The sequence below is a fragment of the Corylus avellana genome, chromosome 8, assembly GCF_965113065.1.
Source record: "Corylus avellana chromosome 8, dhCorAvel1.hap1.2, whole genome shotgun sequence".
Taxonomy (NCBI): Eukaryota; Viridiplantae; Streptophyta; class Magnoliopsida; order Fagales; family Betulaceae; genus Corylus; species Corylus avellana.
The window spans coordinates 617802-638864 of record NC_142497.1 but is presented as its reverse complement, the minus strand read 5'-3'; the positions used below and the strand labels follow the sequence as shown (position 1 = coordinate 638864).

General features: G+C 35.7%; 2 protein-coding genes across 3 annotated transcripts; both read right to left on the bottom strand.

Annotated features, from left to right (window-relative positions):
* Positions 1–955: 955 nt before the first annotated feature.
* On the bottom strand, positions 956–6317 carry LOC132164463 (Galactose oxidase/kelch repeat superfamily protein). Its single transcript, XM_059574979.2, has 2 exons — positions 5997–6317; positions 956–2629 (listed from the first exon to the last, which is right to left on the bottom strand). Exons 1-2 carry the CDS (start codon positions 6045–6047, stop codon positions 1379–1381), a joined length of 1302 nt encoding a protein of 433 aa, XP_059430962.2. The 5' UTR covers positions 6048–6317; the 3' UTR covers positions 956–1378.
* A 3635-nt stretch (positions 6318–9952) lies between these two features.
* LOC132163308 (DEAD-box ATP-dependent RNA helicase 52) lies at positions 9953–18738 on the bottom strand. 2 transcript variants are annotated; one of them, XM_088519018.1, is made up of 7 exons: positions 18536–18738; positions 17153–18045; positions 16988–17071; positions 15743–15985; positions 15164–15331; positions 14850–14963; positions 9953–11016 (listed from the first exon to the last, which is right to left on the bottom strand). In XM_088519018.1, exons 2-7 carry the CDS (start codon positions 17915–17917, stop codon positions 10489–10491), a joined length of 1902 nt encoding a protein of 633 aa, XP_088375144.1. In that variant the 5' UTR covers positions 17918–18045; positions 18536–18738; the 3' UTR covers positions 9953–10488. The 2 variants fall into 2 exon arrangements, with proteins under 2 accessions (XP_088375144.1, XP_059429531.2); XM_059573548.2 differs by having other exon boundaries at positions 18542–18738.
* Positions 18739–21063: the final 2325 nt, after the last annotated feature.

The window sequence follows — 21063 nt, the reverse complement described above, 5'->3', positions numbered from 1 at the left end:
GATACTATATTGGCTGTGAATGCGGTCCAATGGTAAATATTGTATTGAAATGAAATGAAGAACCATATGAAAAGGTGTATTAAGATGCTTGCCCTTTTAAATCGTAACATTATGAAAGGACAGAATGAGGGTTAACTTTAAATATGAAATTCACTATTCTAGGGTCTTTTTGAGTCTTCCATTAATGGTTCTCTAGACTCTAGGTGTGTTTTGGGATTTTTCTGATGAAATATTTTAGTTTTGCTTGTCCTTTTTATAGGTGCTTGTTAGTGTAGCCCCTTCTGGCTTTTAAGCCGTCTTGTTTTTTTAGGGTGCTTGTGAATTTTTTTGTATGGAGTTTTTCAATAAAAATTATCATGCCAATGACTTTTGCTTTGAAACCATGTTAAATTATCTCATTATTCCAAAAGTTTAAGTTAATAGAAAATAGTTGATCTAATCATTTAATTAAAAGTAATAATATATATCATATTTTTATCCTACAATGACAACGTGACAGTCCCCACCAACTTTTGAATTTTTTATTTTTTATTTTTTAACAAAGGTTGATCCAAGGGTTAGTTGAGATTGCCACATTAGCATTGTGAAATACTGAAATAATTGTGAAATAAAAATATAATTTATAATATTACTCTTTGAGGGTTTTTTTTTTTTCAAAATTTGAAAGGAAGAGGGTCTATTTAGCAATGCTTACTCGTTGTGGTTATGTCACCATATTATCTTTATTGCGCTAAAAATAATGCTATATGACTATCATATAACTAGAATGACCATTGAATTTTTTTTTTTTTTTATTTTTACATTATTAATCCAAAACTAATTTTCACTATTACATTGTCTAGCAGTTTGGTTATAACATAACAATTTACAAAATAACATTACTTTTGTGCTAAATCATGACATTTTTAAATAAAGTACTATAACATGCAGATAACAAAAATTTGATTGGTGGTCATGTACATCAATTGAAGTATATTTGACTTATCTATCTTTAATAGACCATATATATTCACAAAGCACCTTCAAGATTACATATTACTAAGATAAGATCCCACAACAAAAGACACAACAACCCTAAACCCAATAACAAGATTTACAAGTATCCTCTCTCTCAAGAATGTAAAGAAATGACCTCAATTCTATTGCCAAAGCCAATAGAAATGACCTCAATTCTATTGCCAAAACCAATAGAAGTCACCTTCGCCTTGTAACTGCATGAAAAAAACACATCATCTGTTGTGTCCCATATTGAACCTCTCACCTTAAATGAGGATGGAGATTCCAATAAATCAATATTTTGCCCTAGATAATTCAATTCCCCCTTTCCATTTCTTCCCAGTCTTTCCATAAGCAAAGCTTGAGATATGGACTGTGATTCTCATGCTTGAAGCACCTGGCAGTGAACGATGTGACTCTTCAAGCCACTTCGGCCTGCTATACTTGACCACAAATTTGTGACAAGAGTCCTGAAATGGCCTTTCCCCGCAATATTTTCCCAAAGGTGGGGGTTACTCTCCACAAGTTTATCTGGACTAGAGACGTCAACTAGGCTGATGCTCATGTTGTTACGGACTATGCAAAGCTTCCCGTTGAGGGGAACCAGAGCGGCCGCCTCTAGAGCGCGAGAGCTCCCTAGATGGAGCTTGCTATCTATAAATTTGTTCCACGAATCTGTGGGTCCATCATAAACTCTTAGCTTGCATCCGTCCCGGCAATCCAAGGCATAGAGCTGTCCATTTAAGGAGATACTAGGGTTCCGCCAACCCGAGACCATCCCTTCACTAATAGGGGTCCAGGTATTAGTTTCAGGAGAGTAGGCATCGCTCATGACCTCACGGTGAGACCCGAGTCCTTTTAGAAACCATGTTCCATTGTGAACAACCCCGATAAATGGCACCATAGCCATGTTCATATCTGAGATAAAGCTCCACCGATTCCTGTTAGGGTCATAAATTTCAGCAGAACTGAGAGTCCTTTGGCTTCCTTCACATTCCCCACCGGCCACATAAAGGCAGTTATTTATGACACAAGAACCAAAGAAATGACGTTTTCGAAGCATATCCGGTGCCCTTTGCCATTTATTTGTCCGTGCATTGTAGAAAATGACCCGTCTCATAGATCCCTTTAGTGGATCTTTTCCTCCAAATAAGTACAGGTAACAACCACTAAGAACCGCACAGCCAAAACCCAACGCTTCAGAGTATTCCCTGGGGACAGGTGGAAGTGGCTGCCATAGCTGGTAGTTGGGATCAAAAGCATGCCAAGAAATCCTTCCATCACGGTCTCTTTTGATGACATAAACCCACTCTTCTGCCATTCCAAGACTTTTCCTAAGAGAATAAAAGAAGTTTCCACCCAGAAGGTGGCGCCATCTCTTGCAAACTAGACGGAGTTTTCTATGTTCAACACGAGGGACTCGGATCAGACAAGCAATGGCAAGATCATCAGGAAGGCCGGGCAGGAGGGGTGGCTGCACTCGAGTCCTTTCCCGTCGTGAGTTTTTGCTCTTGTGTGCATTAGGATTGATATCAGGCTGAATACAAAGCTTTGATCCGGGAACAAATTTTCTTGCCCCAGCGACAGTTTTCAAGCCTGAATCTACTCTGCAATAGCATGATACAGAATCAACCTGCAAAAATTTCCATGTTAGAACGCAAGATACATCTAGATGTGTACACCAGATATAGGGTCAATAACAAACCAAAAAAGAAAAACAGAGAAACAGAGAGAGAAGCCAATGGTCACATTAAAGGTGCCATTTTGTATAAACGGCTTTTGCAAAGATTTGGATCCCCAACCCTGTTTTCATGAGCATGCTTGCACAAATAAACATCACAATTTACACCCCCAAGAGTAGAAACTAACGAGGCATGAAAACCTTATGAAGTGCCAGACACCCAGATGATGGCACAACTGATATCAGTTTGTGTGTTAAAAAAGGCAAGAGACTAGACACCATATGATGTACCAATACATAATATCTGCTGAATAGGATAAGCAATTAAGCATGGCCCATTCTCTTATGAGCATCATGATCTACTCAGCAAGCACAGAAAGATGCATTGTTACCAGTGTCCATAGTTAATACATTCAAAAGGTTAAGTAAACAAGAGCTTTTGATAGATGTAGCAGTGCTTCTTCCCCTTTCCATTTTCTAAAGCAAATCAGAAGTCAAGGATATGAATCATCCGCCCATTGGAAAACTATCCCAAGGAGCTGCGTGTGGTATTCAACCCAAAAGAAATAGCCGCATAGCAAATTTTTATGGAGCTTCGATGCTCCTCATGCTGTCATAGGTTTCTAATCTTCTTTATTAAGTCCGAGAGTTGGAGGCTCGTATCTTAGCTCAGGATGAGCATCTTGTTTGTACCTCCTTTTTTAAATAATTGATCCATGAAAAGATGGCAAAGACCAAAGTGGGAAATATATTCTTCTTCAGATTTGTCTAATTAATTCCTGGATGGTGTCAAAAACACAGGACTGTCTAAGGAAAGTTGAAAATGCTTGAGAGCAAGATAATGTTCCTTTTGATAAAACTCAAAATTTTGAAGCAATTCAGCTAGTGGATGAAGCTAGAGATAATAGCCAATACTCAGGCAAACCAAAGAGCCTAAACAATGCATACAGCCATACATGCATATCTGTACACCAAAAATACACACATACCCACATATGGTCTGACATGAACTGGAAATTTTCTACTTGTCCTTGCATAAAATCGCTACAAATGCATCAAGCTAGCTTCTCCTTTTACCTTGATATCAATCCAAAACTGTCACTCTTGCCTTCCCGTATCTCCTTTTTTTAAAAAAAAAAAAATGTTCTCATTTTTTAAAACCTCTCTTACAATTTGTGGCTAGTCTCATCTTATGCCAGGCACTCTTTCTTCTCAGTTACAACAGAGAAACCCAGGCCCCGAATAGGTTCATGCATTTCATTTGTTCTAGAACCGCTAAGCCTACGTTACATGCAATAGTGCCTAGAATTACTACTGGAAAAATATATAAAAGATCATTGGGCTATGCGGGTTCTCCATAATAATTATGACCCATACCTTTAGCCAATTTAGCTCTTAATACAGGATCATTCAAGTCAGGTTTTTTTGTTATTGGGATAGGTGAATTATTATGGATCCCTCCCCCGAGGGAACCGGACATGATAGTATTTCATCATCCGGACGAGCGCTCTTGCGCTGAAGATGAAAGGGGCTAAGCGATCTGCCGAAGCCGTGGAATGTAAAAAGTCATCGGTAGGAGAGCGATGAAATTTAAAAACCTTTTGAGTGGATCTTGAAATGTAATCTAACCTCTGAAAAACAATTAAGGTACAAAAAATGCCTGTAGCAATTAAGCTCCTAAAAAAGAAAGAGGTAAAAGCACACATGCATTGTCATTCATGCGCAAATTACATTATTGTAGAAAGAATAACATACTGTTAAGCAACAAACACTCTTAACAAAAGAGGCATCATCCAAGAGACCTGTGTCTACACATGGATGCAAATAATATAATAATTAAATCAAGCAAGATAATGATGGCAGATAAAAATTTGCAAATTCGAATCTCTATATAATATCCATTGGCCCAGGGAGTTGCCTATCAGCAGAATTAAACAGTTTAACGCTTTTTGCACTTTTAAGGATATTTCGATTACTTATTAAAAAAATAACTCTATTTGAATAGAAATTGACACACTTTTAGCAATTAATATTAATAAAAATCAACAAAGAAAACAGCAGAAGCTGGAGTTGAAAAACTAGGATCATCTCTGAAATGGTTTAAAAGAGCACAAATGGGGACAGGAATCCAGAAAAAAATGGTTGAGAGAAAAAAAATATATATATATATATATAACTTACGAAAATGAAAAGGAAAGGAATAGGGAAAAATAACTCTATTTGAATAGAAATTGACACACTTTTAGCAATTAATATTAATAAAAACCAACAAAGAAAACAGCAGAAGCTGGAGTTGAAAAACTAGGATCATCTCTGAAATGGTTTAAAAGAGCACAAATGGGGACAGGAATCCAGAAAAAAAAGGTTGAGAGAAAAAAATAAAATATATATATATATATATATATATATATATATATATATATAAAACTTACGAAAATGAAAAGGAAAGGAATAGGGAAAACTCAAAACTGAGCACTGTAATATACCCCATAATCTGCAACAAGCATGAAATTTTTAAAGCAAAATTTCAACACCCAAACGATCCACAACCACATTAAATTAATAAATTTACTTGAAATACATAGTTCTATACAAACAAAATCAAATAGTGATTTTGAGGCCCCTAACCAACCGATATGCCCAGAAAATAACCTCTTTGCCTAGCAACTAACATATGTGAATTCTCACAAAAGTAAAAGGAAGATACTGGCCACAACCCACCCTCCATTATTCCTTTTGTCGACTATAAGCAGAAAAATGGACACATTAACAAATTTTCCCTTGAAAAAAGAAAATCAATTACCCGATGGCAAGAGAATTTTATATGGTAAAAATAAACAGATCCAAAGACCCGACTTGACTATTATTTAACAGCAACTAGTCCATACGTTTCATGCTTTAATTCCCTATACACAAAACTGCAACAACAAATACAGCAGTAAGTAACCCCAAAAACACCAAATTGAGAAGTCAACTAACAAGAGTAATACGGACTTCAAAAGCCAAACATTCTCAAATACATTGGTTAATAAATATTCCACTAATTCCCTCAAAAAGTTGCATCTTCAACGAAAATCCCCATGTGGGTATCTCCAAAAACCCTAAAAACCTAAAAACGAAATGCAAGCAGTCAAACCAACCGGCCCCGAACACATATCCCCACCAGAACAAGATTTCCAACACTGCCTTAAATAAATGCACAAATTCAACAACAATTCCATCTGGGTCGCTCTAAAAGTTCATAAATTTGCAGAAAGTATACGCAAAAAATAATTAATTAATTAACTAATTAAACATAGTATAGATCAATTAGACTAACCAGTGGAGCTTGAACTCGGATGCCCCTTTGAGCATTCGAAGATTGTTCCATCTCAGAAACTCAGAGTCATAGATAAAGTCAGCAGCCAGAGCCAGAATCCAGAATCAAAGTTAGAGAAGCTCAGATCGAGAGCTCTTTCATCTTTGAACTTCGTGTTCACTCCCTTAAATCTGATCCAACAAATACCCAGAGCAAAAAATAAAAAATAAAAAACAGAAAGAAAAAAAAAAAAAAAATGCAGCCTTTTTGTTATTTCTCTGCAAATACAAACAAAGAAACACCAAACACCTCTCCCAAGTTACAATAACAACAACAACAACAACAAACAACAAACGTGAGTCTGTGTCTCTCTAGGACACCCCCTCTCTCTCTATGACACAGTCCCTCTCTCTCTCTAGCTGAACAGTACAGCTGGACCCAGGGGCCACCAACTTCTGATTTTCTTAAATGTGTTTCGATTTAATTATACAAATTAACATTGAAATACATTTCTAAATTAATGATTTTGGGAATTTTTTATTTTCAATTTAACTGCAAGTCCCATAAGAGGACAAGAAGCTTGTGAGTTTGAGTGGTTCTGCTGATAGTGTTTTGTTTGCTACCATTTATGGGTCAAACCCATTTTTTAAGGGAAAGACTTTTTGGTGTTTTCAGATCCATCATCCTCGATGGAATTTGCCCTATCACATATGCACATGGACGAATTAAATACCCTTTTAGATTTTAAAACCAAAAAGAAGAAAGAAAGAAAAAATCCTTTTTCATTGATGGCCTTTGGGCATGGCAAAAAAACTAAAGAAAATTTGTTAAATTGATTCCTGGTGTTCAAGGTCGTGACAAATAGTTCTTCAAGATTTTAAAAGTGATAATTAATTTTGTATGGTATACATGCGTGACAAATAGTATTACAAAATTACAAATTTATTCTAAAAAATTTTATATATAGATAAAAGTTGAACTAGTACTGGCTAGCCGAAACCACCCACATGACTAGAGGTAGCTCATTCATCCCCATAATCGATTGTTTGGAGCCATTAAACCAACCCTAAGGTTAAAGGGTAATTCGGCCACCCTATAATCAATCTACTCAAGGGCCTATAGATGTTTTTGAACTTCAACATATACTAACCTTTTCTTCCTTTTTTTTTTTTTTGGTGGGGTGGGGGGATAAATAAGAATATCATTTAGCAATATTTGATTTTGTTTTGCAATTTGGTTTTAATTGCTTGAATTTTAGACTAATTTATTGTAATTTTGACCTTTTAATGTCTCTCTAGCATTTGTAAAAACTCTATATGAGGCTGGAATTTCCCCAACTTTTATAGGGCTCTATGTTATATGTTATCACGAAAAATTGTATTGTTTATGCTTTGTCTTTCTTTATTCTTTTATAATGAGAATAAACCCCATACGGGTAACTAACTGCATGTTTATATTGTGCTAATGTACAAGTGAATCCCGAGCATTTGAGTTGTCCCTAATCCAAACATTAAGTTAGGAGATTCGAACTTCAACCTACAACGTAAAGAACATACTACTTTTTTTTTTTTTTTTTTTTTATCTGAGTAAAAGGGTAAGTCAAAGAGATCAATTGTGGCTATTCTACCTAGACGTGACTATAGTAGTACATACTCGTTAGAATGCTACTATAGTAGGTGCTACTTGCGAGTTGAAATCACTCCCTCTGAGGAGCATTAATGCCTGTCTTTTCAAGTTAATAAGTCATGCATGTATTTAAAATGCCTTGAACCACAATGTCATTCTCTATTTTATTTTATTGAGAGAGAAAATATCATTTGAACTATCCAATGGTAGAATTGGGGTCACATTTGACTCAATAAATTTTAGTTAAAAATTATTATATTTTATTTTAACTGCTTACTTTTTCAAAGTATCTATATTATACTATTTATTTTAACTATCTACTTTTACTATTCTATTTAAAAATATATATATTTATTTATCTAAAAAGGAAAAGGATTAAATTGTTGTTTTTAGCAGTTAAAAAATGGCTAGTTGGATGACACTTTCTATTTATTTTTTTGGCCCATTTTTTCTACAACCTTTGGGCTTTGGCTAGCCCAATGAAAATGCTTTCATCTCAAGCAGTCTTTGCATGCCAATAGACCTTAATTCTTTTTTTATTTTTTCTTTAAATATATAATCCCGCCCATTATATCTATGTCACCAATAAATTAATACATCGATGTGCAATCTTAACTGTCGTTTTAAGACCCAGTCCTGCAGATTCCTAATTTGATAATCAATTTCTCCTATTAATACCCTTTTGTTTTTGTTAATTCGAGGATAATTAATTAAGTACCAAAAAAATTATCATTTTCAGGTAATACTAAATTATTTTCTTGACTTGTAATGCCATCCGTGACTTTTAACCAAATCCATGAACCATGATCATAGGTTATCTTCCTTGATCTTCGTTTCACACTTCTAATTCAAAAATCCCAATTTGAAAATGAAATTAATAGTGATGGGATTTATAGTTTAATCAAATTAATGAGCTACACATCAATAGTAACTATAGAAACACAAGACAAAATATTATAGATAAAATTTTATTTCAAATTGAGTTGAAGGAAATTCTTTCAATCATATGCTCTAAAGACAGATGTAAGAGACTAAGTTCGGAAAATTTATTTCAACCTAATTTAAAAGAAAACTTCGTTCAAATATCATTTGCTCTTTGTTAGTCATATCAACAGTGAGGTGGATGTCATAAATTCAATTATTTGAAAAATATGTACTATTATAAAACTAGCTAGGGTTTCATGATTGCCCTAAACTTGCATGAATTGTATGGTAGGGTTTCCTAGTTATTTGAATATACTCCATCTCATCAGCTTAAAAGGTTAGTAATAATGATAATAACAACACAATAATAATAAAATAATAATGACTTGGAAAACCCTACATATTTGATTATACTTCAAATTGTCAACTAACACAAGATGCCCTTAATTCCTAAACATCATGGGCCAAGATAGTGATGTGATCAAAATAATAAGTGTACTTGCTCTTTTGGCTCATCTGGGTATGTCAAAGAGATTAGCCAAAACAAAGGGCAAAGATTACCTTAAATAAATAACCATTAGGTGAAATTTTGCTTTCCCCATGTCCTAAAGACCAATGTGTCCCCTTTTTTTTTCTCCTCTTTCCTTACAAACAAACTCTTCATTTTTGTCCTATTTTGGAAATAATTTTATTGTTGGTTGATCTGCAACTTTGTCTCATTAGAAGATGCATATACGAGAGCACAAAAGTCAACTCTTAGAGATAGTTGAGGAGGACTAGATCACCAGAAGTTATAGTCCCTACTACCACGATTTTGTAGACTCTCATCTTATTTAGCTAGAGTTGGACAAAATGCTTCAAAACCTAACCCAATGATTGACTCTACTAAAAACCGGTCTTCTGGAATTTTGGACAATTTCCCAGAGTAGAAATAGAACCTAAAAACATAACTTGCCCAATGGGCTTACAATGTCGGCTCCAAGTCTTGACCGTTAACACGATATCAGATCAGAAATCGAAATCATGTGAACGGTACTGGGGTGTCTATTAGGATCCTCTGCGCAGTCTTTTGTAGTTTTGTTTTCTATTGATATTATCATTATCTTGCTTAGAAAAGAAAAAATAAACAAAAAAGTTTTAAGCACTTTGTCACAAAAGGTTGTCATATCCTTCTCTCTTTTTTCCATGCAGCACATCCCACTGGTGCATTTCAAGCTCACTGCTCTAGAAGCAGACTTACCAAAGGAATCAAAATGGTGAATGAATACAAGAAAAAAGCATAATATCATATGGGGATAGCTCAATCTCATACAGTAAGAGTTTTCCATAACTATCAGATTTGTTTCTCTTAATATTAAACAAAAATTGACTTCATTCGTTCATATTGGCAACATATAGCCCAGAATAGAGGTCCCATTAGTAAGTACTAGAGCAATGCATTCTCCTAACTAGGGAGCTTTGTATTATTTCAGCAAAACCAAAATCTTACATAAGCCTTCGAAATCCTTGACAAGGGGAAGAAGAAATACCAGGACCAGAGCCCCAACAATATACCCCCCAACATATTGGGTTGAAATGAATATGCCTAAGAGATAAACAAGATGCGGCTGAAAGAAACCCTCTTCCTCTCCCACTACATATTCTACAACCCATAACCCACCAAGATTACCACCAAAAAAGGAAGACAAAAATTTTTCAAATAAAAAAAAAGGGCAGAGTAATCCCTATGTGTTAGTACTTTGTCACCAACACCTACCAACTTACACACACCCATCCCTGTGGCACCAATACCAAGCAAATATCCCCCTCCCTCATAAGTTAAAAGCACCTCTAACGGTATAGAAAAGCAAAGGCTTAAAACACTAACAAAAAGATGTGACAGCGAGGAAAAATGACCCTATAAGAAAAGGCAAAAAGTCCACAACCATTAACTAGACACCACAACTGCTTTAGAAGTCAAAAATTAGTCCCATGCACTGGTCACCCCTGGACCATATCCTCCACCAGAAGAAGCGCCATATCCTCCACCAGAAGAAGCACCATACCCTCCACCAGAAGAAGCACCATACCCACCGCTGCTGTTACCTCCACTGTAATAATCAGAACCACCCCTACTGAAAGAACTGTCCCTTCTAAAATCACGCCCACCAAATCTACCTCCACCAGATCGACGGTTCCTCCCTCCACCAAAAGATCGGGCTGCAAACCGAGACAGCCAACTAGGCACTTCTTGATTCGATTCTTGCATTAGCTCAGATAAAGCCCGTGCCATAGACGCATTATTCTCATTGAAAAAGGCGGTAGCTAAACCTGATTTGCCAGCCCGCCCTGTCCGTCCAATGCGGTGGACATAATCATCAATGTCATTTGGGAGATCAAAGTTGACCACATGGGAAACGTGTGGAATATCAAGACCACGCGCAGCCACATCAGTTGCAACTAAAATCGGGGTGTGGCCACTTTTAAAGGACCGCAATGCCAGCTCCCTTTCCTACAGACATGTAAAATAAACAAATAAAGAAACTAAACACAGTCTTCCAATGCGAAATATGCACATTAAGCTTAAAACCTGCCTGCATGAGGCAGAAAGCCTCATACAAGCCAGCAGTTGGTGAATAAACCACTTGAACGTAAAGTATAAATACAATTAAGGACAAGGGTCTCGAGTGAAGATCTCTCTCGGTGTCATATTCATGACCCAAGGACAGTTTCGAAGTTGAGAGTTAAATTTTTGTCTTCTATACCAAAAGGTAATGTCCATATATAGTGGCTTCTCAAATGCCAATGTTGCAGTCATTTCAAGGTATCTAAATAAGAAAAGAATAGATGAACAAAGTGTCCACAATTCTAACGATTTGCACATATTTCTCCATTTAACTCTGAGTCAAAACCCTCATTCTTTTCTTATTCATGAACCAAGGACAGTTTCGAAGTTAAGAATTAATTTTTGTCTTCTATACCAAAAGGTAATGTCCATATATAGTGGCTTCTAAAATGCCAATGTTGCAGTCATTTCAAGGTATCTAAATAAGAAAAGAATAGATGAACAAAGTGTCCACGAATCTAACGATTTGCACATATTTCTCCATTTAACTCCAACAGTCAAAACCCTCATACACAAAAAGCATACAAAAGAAGCAACCATCCTATTGGTGTCAAAAATCTAAAAAGTTAACAAGATCTACAAGATTAGAAGAAGAAAAATGCCTGAGCAGAGTACCCAAAAGCCTTTTTCCCTTTCCGTTGAGGTTTTTGGGGTTGGATGAAGGACAAAAGAGGAAACATTTATGGGATATGACCCCCTTCTGCGTGGGAATAGTACATCAAAGTTGAAACTCCTTGGGTTTTGTTTGTTTGAATGTGCAGTTTTCTAAGTTAAAAAGTAAACGATTTGTGCACGTATTTCTCAATTTATTTGTCAAACATGCCCCTGCAGTGTATATCAGATGAGTAGAAGTGTCCAAGCAAAATTAAAGCAAACAAAGATAATCTTCTAATGTCACAAAATTGGAAGATCATACATACCGAACTCACCTTTTGTCAAAAAGCTTGAACCAGAGAAGCGCCATGGCCCCATGTCCAGCTCAAACAATATGAAGATGACATTGAATGTTCAACAGATGGGAGTATCGGAATAAGCAGAAATAACATAAAAGAGAATTTCTCTCATTGTTATTCCCTTAAGACTCTGTCCATGGAAGAAGATACAACCGTATAAACTATATCATTATAACTGGACTCTATTTCCCCACGTGGGATACCCAATTCTCCTAAAAACCCCACTACTGGAAAAAATTAACAAAAATGTTATTTTGATAGAAATTGCAGAGAAACCAAACTATTGTGCAAATTTCCTATTAGCAGTAACGATCAACACAATTTGTCTAGACCTTTTAACAATTTCCCCTTTTGCCACATGGCTGAAATGCAAAATATGCACAGCTTATCCTAGCTTTTTTAGCACTTCCCATCTGCTTTGACACCTTAATCATGTCCCTGGGAATTCTCAGACCATATTCAGACCTAGCATTGTGTCCCATTCACCATATTCCTGTGGGTTCATGTTTCCAGTTCACTTCTGATGTCATCCTAACATAGATCAAACACCATTCCTTCCAAAAAAAAAATTAAGAGTACTGCACTTCAAAATTTTAAAAATATATATCCAAAGCCAATAATGAGAGTTGTTGGCAGAAGTAAAAACTAGTAGAGCTGCCTTAAAAGTTGGTAGCCACTAGCCAAAGATGGAGCAACACGTGGGTTTTTAAGAAAGACAGAAGTATGACACAGAGACTACATTGGGATATGAACTGAAGAACCTAGAGAGTGAAAAGGAATGAAGTAAGAAAGAAACAACAAACCTTGTGATTTCACATCATAGTAATGCACAGATGGGTTGTATACACCATGTCAAGACTCGGAAGTGGCATAGAAAAAATAAAAACAACTCGAGCTTTTGTATGTAATAACGTAGATATTTGTTGAAGAAGTAGCTTAATCTTTTAAAATAAAAAAAGATAAGGTTTCACATAAAGTTTAAGGAAAAGCAAAGCATGATCCAATAAAGAGGATAAAGAATGCTTTGTCAGTAAGTTAAAGACACAAGCTAAAGGATAAAGTAGCTCAGTGGGAAACTGCTAAGATTCAAAGCTGAGCACTTTGCAATCTGTGCACATAAGTTGCAGGAAAGATAAAGAAGAGGAAAATGATACCACCAAAAACCTCAACAACAATGAATATGAAATAAATTGCCAAGAAAAATAAAACTTCCTGCCTGTCCACAACTGTCCAGTTGTTTTTAATAAAAGGACAGACCCCAAAATTGGAACTTCACATCACATAATTCCATATAAAACCTAGGATACTTAAATAAGTTTTATATAACACTATAACATATTTTGTGGATATTGTTGGCATCCTATCAAGCTCTATACAATTGTTCTGAAGGACTAAAAAATTCCATCAACATTATTATTATTATTATTATTATTACAAATAACAATGTATTAGAAGAAGACCCAGAGCCCTCATACACGAAAAGAATACAAGAGAAGCAACCACCCTATTGGTGTCAAAAATCTAAAAAGTTGACAAGATATACAAGATTAGAGGAAGAAAATTAGCCCAATCTAAAAGAGATCTCAAAAATGAGGATTTTTTTTTTTTTTTGAGTAAAAAAAATGAGGATTTTAGTTGTCGCACATTGGACTTACAATCCTAAAAAAAATGCCGATTTCTTTCTCTCGAAATGCTCCAAATTAGTAATGTGGAGATAACTTTCCAAATGGCCTCTTTGGAATGTCCCCACCCTTGAGTCTTCCAAGTATAAAGCAACTCTAGAATATAGCTATGCATGACCCATGAAACTTCGAAGAAAATGAGAACCAAGTGCCAGATATCGCTACAATTTCCTCTCTCTTTTTGCAAAGCAACACACTCCTAAGGTTATCAATCGTGAGGATTTTGGCCAAAGCTGCCGTCCAAGTAAAGAAAGCAAATCGAGGTGGAGCCTTCACCTTCCAAACGCTCTTCCAAGGAAAATGACAAGACTCTCAAGACTATAATAATTTCTAATAGCTCCACTTCAAAGCCATGATTAAATTTTGGGGTCCACAACATTTTATTCGTCTCTCCCGAATGGGTTTTCAAAGAGTACAACATATCGAGCAAAGCGACAAGGGACTCTAGCTCCCAATTATAGAGATGAATATTTTATTCTAACACAAGTACACAAGAAGTATATAAGAGAAACACCTAACTAGAAGGAGAAAAAAGAACATAAAAAATCATGAAAACCAATCTCCAAAGGCTCCAAAGGAGCTACAAATGCAATTGTCCAAATACAAAGAGAATAAAAGGGCTTAAGTTCCTCCAATGTCCTCTCGCGATACTCTTTCTTCCTTTTCATCAACACATAACATAAACCCACTACCCCACAATTATAGAGATGGAAGTGCCTTTAGGACCACAAGTTGTTGGCAAGAGGGAACTATCACATTATTACACATACAATCAAATGTTTTTAATTCAGCTATGCGACTCAATTTTAACATTTAAATCTAAAAATACAGAATATAGTAAATGGCACTACTAAATAACTTGCCATCCCCCCACAATCTACTCTCATACTAGTTTCAAATCATTCAGGAAACTAAAGTTTAAAACAGAACCCATGTATCCTTGCCCTGCCACAGATTAAATGTGAATTTTTGTACTTGCCAAATGGATTTGAATTCAAACTAGTTTATATACTTTTATCAAGAAGACATGCTTGACTAAGAATAGATATCCAGCATAAAAGTATGCATACAGTAAAACAAATACCTGTTGTGATCTATCACCGTGAATGGTAGTTGCAGGAAAACCATTAGAACATAACCAATGTTCCAGTGCATCAGCTCCCTTCTTTGTCTCCACAAAAACTAATGTCAGAGCTTGCTGCAACCAGATGATGCAAGCAAAAGTCACAAAACTACATATTTTGCTCAACAATTTCAAACACCCTCCTTGTAAGTAAAAGTTTTTTTGATTTAAAGAACAATTTGTAAACATAAATCATCCAGTGTAACGAGCTGTTCACATAACAATAGCAAGAAAAATTATATGGCAGCACAGGAATATGCTTTCTATAATAGTACCTTGCCCTGTGCACCATTCGCCCTCTGTGCATGAAGAAGGTCCATGAGATGGCTTCTCTTGTCAGACTCATGAACAAATTCAACTCTTTGGACAATCAAATCAGTACTCGAGCCCACTCTTCCAACAGCCAAAAATATGTAATTGGAAAGAAAATCAGAGGCCAATCTCTGCATGTCAACCAAATTCATAAAAGTATTACATTGACGTAATTAAAGGATTCTATAAGAATCTTCACTGAGGCTGTACATATTCCTTTTGCATGATATATAAATCCCAAACCACTTTCTGTCTCGGTGCATATCAGGAAAATGCTACATTCTATGGTGCCAATGCATTAGAGATGAGGTTCAGGTGCTGGAAACTAATTTGTCAATCATGTTTGATGCCATAAACTGAAATTCATACCGGCCCACCATCAACCCCACCCACCCCCCCAAACCCCTTTAACCAGCCCAAGAAAAAGAGAAGATGACATTCCTAATTCCCCAGCAAAACAAAAATAATGGCCAGAAGTCAAGAGCATCAGTTGAAAAGCATACTCCCAGTTGAAAAACAAAACACAAACAACAAAAACAAACCTGTATCTCTTTGGGGAAAGTAGCACTGAAAAGCATAGTCTGCCTTGCACCAGGTGGAGGCATGTCCATTTGTTCCACGATTTTCCTTATCTGGGGCTCAAAACCCATATCCAGCATTCGATCTGCCTCGTCTAGAGCTAAATATCTGATCATCTGTAATGAAACTCTAGCCCTCTCCAGCAAATCTACCAATCTTCCAGGAGTTGCCACAAGAATATCAACACCTCTCTCCAGTTCCCGCAACTGAAAAAATATAACTCATCAGGAATGCTACCTAAATCCCTCACTACAAGCTAGCATATCATAACAATTATTTTAAAGGAGCAACAAGATGCAGAAAAGTGGAATAGACAACTTGCAGAGATCATTATAACACAAGATGAGCATGCAACATCCACAGGTTGATCATCCACAAGGAGTAAAACCAATAAAAATATACATGCAAAACAGCCATTCTATACCCAATTTCAATCAGTTAACACATGAAAATCCTACAAGAGTTGATGTTCATCGGATAACCTCAAGAATATTATAGAGAATTTCAAGGAAAAGTTTCATCAGAGTAGAAAGACAAGAAAACATACCAAGTGCTAAGTAATTAACAACTTCTGTAATTACTTAATGGCTATAACTTCAGGGGATAGCCGCCAAAGAAAGTAAAAGCAAAATAAAAACTTCCAAAATACTTAAATTGTGGTCTCTAGACATTGTTACTTAATATTCTGCCAAGGTCCAACTATAAATCAGCTTTGGACAACCAAAAAACGGCACTTCAATAAGCTAAACAGAAGAAAATATTTCGATTGCTTGCGAGTCTAGCTCATAAAGGCGATTGAAAACTGTACCACTAACCATTAAAAATAGCAACTGGTTGAGCAGATGGCCGAATTTGTACAACCACTAGTGGGTGCAGATTTCCAATAAGGAACCAGTTTTTTTCCTAATTATGCACAATACTCTTTTGGAGAGAAGCACCACCGCAACTAGTGAACCATGGAAACAAGATCATTTAACATGTAAAATACATTCCACCGAAATAGAAACATATAACAGCTTCATATCGTTTACAATCAACACAGAAGGCACAACACACCATTACAACTACAATTTTATAAAAGAAAACAATAAGATTGAAAGGGAGAAAAGCAACAAACCATAACCAGGCACAACACCAGAAGAGTACATATCCCATTTCAAGCAAAATTACAAGGCAACAGAAAATGAAAAACAAGTCAAAAATAAAACCTGTTGGTTAATTGGTGCACCTCCATAAGCAACAACGACCCTGACACCCGTCTGATATGAAAATTTCCTAGCTTCCTCATGTATCTGAAATTTTCAGCGGGATTTAAAATCTGGTTATAATAAAAATTAGCATATAAATGGAAGCAGTCATATAAATAAACTCACTTGCATTGAGAGCTCCCTAGTTGGAGAGAGAATAAGAGCAAGAGGATAAACAGTACGTGCCCCACGGGGTGGTCTCTGAACACTCTGGCCCGTCATAATTCCACTAATGATTGGGAAACAGAAAGCAGCTGTCTTGCCAGAGCCAGTCTGGGCACAAGCCATCAAGTCCCTCCCTGCAAGGGAAATCGGGATAGCATTCCGTTGCACAGGAGTTGGCTTCACATACTTGCACCTCCGAATATTATGATTAAGTGCATCACCCAAATCTATCTCCGCAAAGGTATTCACAGGCGGGGGCACATTTTCACCACTTGTCTCCACTGGAATATCGTCATAGGCTTCAAAGTTAATGCCACTATTCTCTTGCTCACTAAAGGCTGGCTCTGTATCGTCATCATCTTCGAACGGGTTCACTTCCCGTTCTCTCCCCCGGTCCCAACCACCACTTCTGCCACCCCATCCACCGCCGCGGCCACCCCCACCATACCCAGCTCGACCATAATCATTCCTAGGACCACCACCCCATCCACCGCCACGGCCACCCCCACCATACCCAGATCGATCATTAGTAACAGGTCCAGTATTAGCTGGAGCAGGTGGGTCAGAAGCAGGTGGACGGTTCCGAAGATGTGGAGGAACATACGTGCTCCGGGCAGGGGCCGATGTGGCACCTACGCCCCCATTGTTAGCAGAAGAAGACCCAGTAGCTGCATTCTCAGCTGCAGAGTTTGCAGCCAAATCCGCCCACGAAGTTCGTGTACTCATGACAAATTCCCAGCAATTCCCTCTCGACCCAGGACCCAAATCAGAATAAATTCACAGCCGCCTACACAAACCCTTCCTTGAAAACCCAGTATCTCCACGAATTAGAGCCAGTAAATTTCAAAAAAAACCTGATCAAAGAGGTGAAAAAAAACAACAAACAAATTAATCAATCAAGTAAAACCCATCATCCACAATGTCATTTTGATCTGAAACTCCACAAAAAAAAAAAAAAGAGAGAAATCAAGCAAATCGCGATCAAGCAAATCGCGACTAACACGAGCATCAAATGCAAAACATCAATACACAAATGGCAATGCATCCACACATAACAGCCATTTCCACCCCAACCAACCAGAAACCGAATATTCCCTATATACCCCTGCTCCTCCTGAATTTTCTCACCAACCAAACAAATTCCAAATAAATAAAAAATAAAAAATAAAATAAAAACTCCCAAACAAAACAAAATCCAGAGCCCTAATCTATAACACCAAAGCAGCACAAGCAAAAATCTAAAAAATGAACTACAATGAAATAAACACACATGCAAACACACACACACACACACACAAACACAGATAGAGCGACAGAGACACCGACAGAGACAAACGGAGAGACCAGAACCTGCAGGACAAAACCCTAGAATGTGGCGAAGGTAGTCGAAGATCCAGAAACCCTAATTTCTGCAGACAAAAGCGCTTCCAATACCGAACAACATAAATATCTCTCTCTCTCTCTCCCCCTCTGGCTGTGGGAATATTTATTTATACATCAAAGTAAATATAATTTGCGTGTGCGTTTCGCTTTTTTCTTTTTTTTTTTTTTTTGCTTTGCGTCAAAAGGAATCAAATAGAAAAAGAAAAAATCGTTGAATTTTCTCCCTCCCTCTCCATGTGTATATATATGAGTGGAAATTGAGGGAGGTCCGTACATACTGCGGCTGCTTCATAATACGAACGAGCGGTCCAAACCAACTCAAATTGCGCTAACGTACGTGCGTGAGTTACCACTCTCTAATAATCATTCTATAAACGTATATCTTGATATTTTCGAATTTATATATTTCAAAAATGTATAAAAAAGTTTAATATTTAGTGATTTAAAAAAAAAACTACTAGCTAAATCTAAATTCTGTTATTTGCTTGGAAATAAATAATTAGTATAATAAGTAATGCTAGACGTAGAGGTCGTTTAGGATTGCGTTTGGGAAATATAATTTTTAAATCAAAAATATTTTTTTGGGCAAAAGTTTCATTTTTAAGCTTTTGTCAAAAGTGTATTTTTACAATTTTTATGCTTTTTGGACATTTAAAAGTATTTTTAATTTTTTTTACCAAACGACTACTTTTTTCTTCAAATGGATTTTTTGAATATTAAAAGTACTTTTAGGCCCATCAAATGCAATCCAAAATAGGCCCTTGCAATTTTAGTGATAAGAATCAGCTTAGTTATTGAAAAACAAAATCAACACTTTTTCAATTATATTCCGAGGGTGGTTTGTCATTTCGATTTCATTGATAAAAAATATAATTTTAAACAAAATAGCATAAAATTGATTATTTGAGATTGTGTTTTTAAAAATTTACGTACGGGTTTTCAAATTGGTGTTTTTCAAAAACGCACAATTGTAGATGCTGAATTGCAATTTTAGAGGTTAAAATGAGATTTTTCCAAACACTTAACTTCATCTTAAAAATTAAGTTTTGAAATCGCACTTTTTTAAATTGTAAACACAAATTAACGGTGACGTGTTATCAAACTTGAGTTTTTTTTTTTTGAAGAGGCGTGTTATACAACCATTTTGTAGCTATCTTAACTATTGGATTTGTAGACTTATGTGAGTCTTACACAAATACAATTAGATAATTCATCCATTCGCTATATGAAAAATGGTTAAAAATAATGAATTTTATAATTTATCTTTTATTTTTAATTAGTAATTGACACATGTTATATAAAAATTGAATTCTATGAGGTCCGAATCCATGGTGAATAGGCTATCCTTTATTGGGTTGGGCCCCAACTTGTACCGGGCTTTATGCTCGCTCATTCTCTCTCCTATATTGATTTCTTTTATTTTGCTTTCGTTAATATTAAAACAAGTACAAAGTTTGTTTTTTTTTTTTAAAAAAAAAGCTTGTTACATCCAGCAATTTTCTAGGTTAAACACTAATTATTAAATGAAATAGGAGAAAATATCCAGTTTGAATGTGTGTTTTAAATTTTTTTTTTTTTTTTTTTATGTTTTTGCTAGAAATATATTTATTTAAATATATATGAATATTTAAAAAATATAAATAAATCACAACAGGGGGAGGCCATGGTCATCAAGGAGCAAGTTGGTCAACGATTATGATATCTCAAATGAAAACAAGAAAATCTTTCATCCAAACAGAAAGGGCAAATATAATTACTCTATGACTAATTGTGTAATTTTGATTTATTTATTGAAATTTTTAAATCCGACTCTTGATTCTTTAAATTTTCCAAAATTCTTATCTCACTCATTTCATTCAAAATCGTTTAAAATTACTAACATGACAATACTAAGTTAATGTCACATTAATAGTTTTGCCATGTAAGCGCCTAGCTAAGGGTGGTCAGTGTGAAGAAATGCTAAGGGTCAATAAATTTCTCATATTTGGCACATATTCTCTTACAATCAACCATTGAATTTGTAGACTTATATAGATCTCACGTAAGTCAATGGTGGATCCCACAAATTCAATTGTTAATTGTAAATGAATATGAGCCAAACGTAAAAAAACTTATTAACCCCTAACATTTCTCGTCAGCGTGCCTTGTCACCCTCCCGTGTTTTTTTATCAATTTGCTAATAAATTAAAACACTTAGTTTTTAATTTAACACTAATTATACTGTGCTAATGCATGATTATTCTAAACATGCAAGCTATCGCTCAACCAAAATTTAACTTACTTAGAAAATTCAAATCTCAATCAACAATGTGAAAAATATCTACATGTCAATTCAAGCTAAACGAAAAAGCTAAATTATTAATGTGTTTTGTGTGGTGTTTTTTTTTTTAAAAATCTATATTTGGTTTGAAAAAATGTTAAGAGGTGACATAAACTTGAAATCGGACTTCATGTTTGGAAGAGTGTTTTGTGTTTTATATTGTTTATTT

Bases quoted from the DNA above. Each gene is read 5' to 3' on its own strand.
- LOC132163308 (XM_088519018.1), bottom strand. From the start codon at position 17,917: ATGAGTACACGAACTTCGTGGGCGGATTTGGCTGCAAACTCTGCAGCT. The intron at 15,986-16,987 runs GTTTTATTTTTG...ATATTTTTTCAG, and splicing joins GTGCACCAATTAACCAACAG to TTGCGGGAACTGGAGAGAGG. The intron at 15,332-15,742 runs GTTTGTTTTTGT...GTTGACATGCAG, and splicing joins CTTTCCCCAAAGAGATACAG to AGATTGGCCTCTGATTTTCT.
- LOC132164463 (XM_059574979.2), bottom strand. From the start codon at position 6,047: ATGGAACAATCTTCGAATGCTCAAAGGGGCATCCGAGTTCAAGCTCCA. The intron at 2,630-5,996 runs GTTAGTCTAATT...AAATTTTTGCAG, and splicing joins TCCGAGTTCAAGCTCCACTG to GTTGATTCTGTATCATGCTA.